The 6,000-nt window shown below is 41.5% G+C and overlaps 1 protein-coding gene across 6 annotated transcripts in view; it reads left to right on the top strand.

Annotated features, from left to right (window-relative positions):
• Positions 1 to 5,695, top strand: part of MTRF1 (mitochondrial translation release factor 1) — a 69,166-nt gene extending 63,471 nt beyond the window's left edge. For 2 of the 6 annotated variants that reach the window (XM_073580322.1, XM_073580324.1), the window contains 3 exons: positions 545 to 807; positions 1,765 to 1,863; positions 5,421 to 5,695. In XM_073580322.1, coding sequence (XP_073436423.1) covers positions 545 to 807; positions 1,765 to 1,863; positions 5,421 to 5,540 — 482 coding nt within the window. In that variant the 3' untranslated portion in view covers positions 5,541 to 5,695. Of the gene's footprint in view, positions 1 to 544; positions 808 to 1,764; positions 1,864 to 5,383 lie in introns of all 6 variants that reach the window. The other 4 variants (XM_073580325.1, XM_073580327.1, XM_073580323.1 and 1 more) reach the window with 3 other exon arrangements.
• Positions 5,696 to 6,000: the final 305 nt, after the last annotated feature.

Consider the following 6,000-nt stretch of genomic DNA (forward strand, 5'->3'; position numbering starts at 1 on the left):
ACATGTTGTACCTGTATTAAGGCTGATTTTGTTGTCCTCCTACTGCTTTGGCACCAAACTGAGTTCCGCCTGCAATAGGGGCGAGAGTATATGACGGAGGAGGAGCTAACCTTTTTTTTCACTTAGTGTCAGCCTCCTAGCGGCAGAAGCATACACCCACAGTATCTGTGTCCCCCTATGAGCGTCTCGGAGAAAAGGATTTTATGGTGAGTTATCACAAATATCCATGTTTCATAGTGTGTGTGTATATATATGTGCAGTACGGAATTTTAATCCCACATACTCCTAACATGACAGGCAGCAGTGTACACGCAGGCGTCACTGCTGAGGCCAGTGATTGGCTGCAACAGGAATGTGAATGTGCAGCGTGTCATCACTCAGGGACCACCTGAGCAATGGTGCTGGGGCATCGGGGAATATAACAAGTTTAATATTTTTTTTTTTTTTTTTTTTGCATATTCTAACATTTTTGTAGCTACTGTAGTTTTTAAAGTTGTGGGCATTGCCTTCAAGTCATTCACAACTATTGTACTCTGTACTCTAGGAATAACAGTGGAGTGCCAGCAAGAGCGCTCTCAAATTCTGAACAAAGATAGAGCCATGAAGATACTGCGAGCCAAAGTACATGAAAATAATGTAAAGGACGAAGTGTCCCAGAGACAAAGTTCCAGGAAATTGCAGGTGCAGAGCTACACACAGCTATGGGGGAGACATATGGACCAGACATTGCCTACTGTCCTAGTATTTTTCAGCTTTCCCAACCTGACATCACATGTGCTGGTGTATGGAGCAGGCAAAACGCTACAGGTGACAGATGTAGTAATTCACCCATCACCACCCCTTGTTACACAGTCACAGGGTGTCAACGGTAGTGTCACAGCACCTGGGGGTCTACTTAAAGCCACCGTGTTGGTACTTCTTTGATGCATTGTCTGAGACTGACCTTCACAAAAGATCTTTAATTTAACAATAGACTAAAGCCCCGTCACACTAAGCGAGATTGCTGCTGAGTCACAAGTTTTGTGACGCAACAGCGACCTCAGCAGCGATCTCACTGTGTGTGACTGCTATCAGCGACCGGCCCCCCTGCCGGGTATCGCTGATAGTGCAGGAATGTCCTGGGCCTTTTTTTGATCGTTGGTCTCCAGCTGGCCAGCACGCATCGCTGCATGTGGCAGCGGGAGACCATCGATCAGCGAGCTCCCAGCGCTGTTAGCAGACGCTGGGAGCTGGTATCCAAGGTAAACAGCGGGTAACTAAGCGCAGCGCGCACTAAATCTCCCCCAATGTGTGTGTTCACATGTAGTGGATTTGCATTGGAAACCTGCACCAATTCAGCAAGTATCAGCAGGACTAACTGTACCAGCAGATCCACATCCTTTCACTTAGTTACCAAACCCCTCTGCCATGTCTAGCACTATTTGCATGCCAGTATTGATTTTCCACCCAGAAATCCGTTTATAAAAGGCCTCCTAGCAGTTCCTGTTCACGTGGACAAGATATGTTCAGGTGCTGCAGATTTTCTAGGTGGATACTGCACTGAAAATCTGCAACATTTTACATTACAATGCAAATGAATGGGACTTTTTTCAAAGTTCTCGGACATAATTGTGAAAATCTGTATGTTTCAGATTCGCCATGAATTTTATTTTCTAATATATGGCATATCTGAATATACTGTTTTCAAACCTTGCACAAGAACAAGTTGAGCACTTGCAGGCAGTCACGACCATTTCTAAAGTTACCACCTTACGTCCTGCACAGGTTGGAACAAGAGATCAGTCTGACCGGATTCGCACTTACAACTTTACTCAAGACAGACTAACAGACCACCGGATATCGTATGAGATTCGTAACTTAAGGGTATATACTATATTTTTTCTAATGATCGAAAATATACATGATTATGTTATTGTGTATAGTAATACTGTATATTGTTTATCATCAGTGGTGACAGGTGTCACCTACAAACAGAACCTACCAATATTTACAATTGAGGCTTACCAGAAACATATGTATACATGCGTACATTACACATCAGCAAAAACATTTGAACTACCCTGTTCCATTGACTAGATTGGTCCACCATGGCAGCCAAGCCAGGTCAGTGTTCACTACAATCCTCTGCCCTACATCCTGTGCACTTCTGCTGCTCACTATGCCCCTAGGAAGTCATGGCTTGTTGCTCAGAAGTCATGAAAGCCTAGCAGAGGCATCCAGGATACCGACAGAGAAGCGAACACTGCTCTGGTCTGATCGCCATTGTTGACAGAACTTTGATGCGGGGCATAATAGTTAAATTTTTTAAAATTTTCTGATTTAGTCCATACAGATTTCTCACAGTAGCATGATTAATATGCGGCCTCGCCTTGTCTTGTTGAAAAATGGCTCCTGGGACACTTTGGTAAAATGGCCATACTGCTGGTACCATGATTGTTTCATTCTGTAGTTTAACTTAAAACTGAGTGTCACATACCAAGCTTAAGGTGCCAAACCGTGTCATGAGGATGCATTTACACGACTACGAGACAGACATTCAGTTACAGGTGTTTCCTTGGCCTCACCAAACATTATTAAAGGCTCTCTGCACACAAAGATGGCATTGTAGGCTGGTATGGAGGCCTATTCTCTTCAGCATCGAGTCCTGCTTTTTTTCTTGGATGCAGTGATAGCTGGAGATTGGTCTGGAGACCACATGGTCAACGTCATAAAGAGGCCTTCACAAGTGAACGTCGCCCGGTCCTTCTGTGATTACTATGTAGGGTAGAATAATATATGATGCTTGGGCCTCACTTATTTTCATTTTAGGCACACTAATGACTCTGCATTAGATTTATCTGGTTGTAGAATGAGTGGTAGAGCCATTTCTCCATAATGTCCCAGGAGCTATTTTTCAACACAATCATGACAGGTCACGTGTTGCTCTTTCTACTGTTTGCAGGTTTGTCTCCCATCGAGCAAATCTGGGACATTAGTGGTCTGAAATTTCATAGGGAGCTGCCATCAATGGATATTACTGATTTTCAGGCCCAAGTGCATTCGGTGTAGCAGAACATTCCTTAGAGAACCATTAATGGCACGTAAGTGCTTATATTTCTGCTTTTGGTGTTCGTACTCCGATAGTGAATATATACATGGTTGTGTTAATCAAAAGTGTCAAGATCTGTTTGAAAAATAGTGCAAGTTAGCAAATATTGGGCAGGATGGGCCAGATTTATCTAGTCCTGTCCTGTGTGTTACTGTCTGCCGAGCCATGTATCTAATCCTATCCTGTGTGATACCATCTGCTGAGCTGTGTATCTAACCCTATCCTGTGGGATACTGTCTCCTGAGCTGTGTACCTAACCCTATCCTGTGGGATACTGTCTCCTGAGCTGTGTATCTAATCCTATCCTGTGTGACACTGTCTGCTGAGCTGAGTAACTCATCTTATCCTGTGATACTGTCTGCTGAGCCTTGTATCTAATCCTATCCTGTGTTACTGTCTGCTGAGCTGTGTATCTAATCCTATCCTGTGTGACTGTCTGCTGAACCGTGTAGCTAATCCTATCCTGTGTGATACTGTGTGCTGAGCCGTGTATCTAATCCTATCCTGTGTAATACTGACTGCTGAGCCATGTATCTAGTCCTCTCCTGAGTGACAGTCTGCAGAGCTGTGTATCTAATCCTATCCTGTGTATTACTGTCTGCTGAGCTGTGTAGCTCATCCTATCCTGTGATACTGTCTGCTGAGCTGTGTAGCTCATCCTGTCCTGTGTGATACTGTCTTCTGAGCCGTGTATCTAATCCTATCCTGAGTAATACTGACTGCTGAGCTGTGTATCTAATCCTATCCTGTGTCATACTGACTGCTGAGCCGTATATCTAATCCTATCCTGTGTATGATAGTCTGCTGAGCTGTATATGTAATCCTATCCTGTGTGATACTGTCTGCTGAGCTGTGTATCTCATCCTATCATGTGTATTACTGTCTGCAGAGCTGTGTATCTCATCCTATCCTGTGTGATACTGTCTGCTGAGCTGTGTATCTCATCCTATCCTGTATAATACTGACTGCTGAGCTGGGTATTTCATCCTATCCTGTGGGATACTGTCTGCTGAGCTGTGTATCTAATCCTATCCTGTGTGTTGCTGTCTGCTGAGCTGTGTATGTAATCCTATCCTGTGTGATACTGTCTGCTGAGCCGTGTATCTAATCCTATCCTGTGTGATCCTGGGTTCCCCCTGCAGTCTGTGTCAGAGGGTGGTCTGTGTCGGCACAGTAATAAATTATTTCCAGCTCTACAGAAAGATAACACCATAGAAATGGTAAGAATAATAGGCCTCAGTTACCACAACTGTCTACAAGGAAAACTGTTGCTCATGGCAACCAGTCACAGCTCAGCTTTCATCTTTTAAACAGCTCTGGTGAAATGAAAGATGCTTAGTGATTGGTTGCTATGTGGAGTGGGCATGGCTGACACACACATACATACATTAGGAGACCCCAATCAGAAGACAATAAAACATCCAGACTCCTTATCTATGAACTGGTCTAATATTTATGTTTCTCCCTCTCCCATAATGATAGTTCTGCTTCGCGTCACTTGTCTTATCTATTGCATTTTTTTCTGTGCTCTGTTGTGTATAAATGTAATTTTTCAGATTTTGTATTAGTCTATGCCTGATGAAGAGACCTGAGTAGTCTCGAAAGCTTGCAATGTGTTACCATCTTTTCAGCCATTAAAAGGTATCAACCACTGAGGACTCTCAATTCTGAATATTTTTCTACATACACATATATATATATATATATATATATATATATATATATATATATATATATATATATATATATATATGTGTGTTACATGAATTGGCCTAATTATTTGCTATGTATCTTAGTTTTTTCCTGTCTTCTAGAGCAGTAATGCAATTCAAATTTCATATATTTAACGTTTACATGCCATAGTGCTACATAATTTGTTAATTAATAAATTTGGCACAACGGATAGTCATGTTTGGAACATTTCTTCTTTTTTTTTTTCTTTAAATCACCCTATGGCTGTCATACGTGTATATATGAACAGTAGCGCTCACCATTAGAGATGAGCATACGTGTGGACGTTTGGGTTCAGGTACCTGAACCCCACTGAAATCTCTCTCCCCTTTCTCACTTTTTATGGTGATTGCCACTGTTCTGGACTCTTTGTAAGAAATGTTATGACTACTCTTAGCTATGTCTCTCTTTTCCTAATCCATTTACATAGGGCTAAAAAGCAGACATTATAATAACATTTGGCATGTGATACTGAATTTGTGTCTAGTATACATATAATTTTGGATTGTATTAATATTGTTGTTTGATCTTGGTAATTTGCCCTCATTTTGCATACTTTCTTAGGTTTTGCACGTCATGTGTATTCTACTTATTATTCCAGGAATTCCTTAATGGAGAAGAACTATTGGATGATCTAATGGATAAAATACACAATGCTGCTGATGCCGAGTCTTTACTTGAGCTCATAAAAAGACAATCTTCAAGGGTGCCACTTGTTTGAACAATGATTGCTTAGTAGGAGGCAATAAAGCTAAAATCAAGTCACAAGATCACTTTTTTCTTTGACTTTTTTTCTTTGGTAAAAGTGAATCTCCACTTGCATAATTATCGTATCCTGTGCGGTTCACTATTAAAATGCTGTATTTTTTATTTAAAGATCTTATCTTGTCATAATTTATAGCAATTCACCCCTAGATCTTCAGCTACATAAATGGAGAATTTCAATCTCAGTAATGAAAGTCTAGTAGTCTTTAGATACCAACATCTAGGCATGTGATGAGTCATTCGCTAACTGGGCCAGCAACTATCTCATCTGGACTGATCCATAAACGTTAGTTCTTTTAGAGGGGAATGAGGAGTGAGACTCAATCATGATGATCCTTACCTTAGGATCTGTCGCCAGGGACTTTTCATTGGTCCCTATTCATCATTTGCAGTTTTACGTCACTTTCCTTTTTTTG

The sequence above is a fragment of the Dendrobates tinctorius genome, unplaced genomic scaffold, assembly GCF_039654945.1.
Source record: "Dendrobates tinctorius isolate UK_male_01 unplaced genomic scaffold, ASM3965494v1 ptg000064l, whole genome shotgun sequence".
Classification (NCBI taxonomy): domain Eukaryota; kingdom Metazoa; phylum Chordata; class Amphibia; order Anura; family Dendrobatidae; genus Dendrobates; species Dendrobates tinctorius.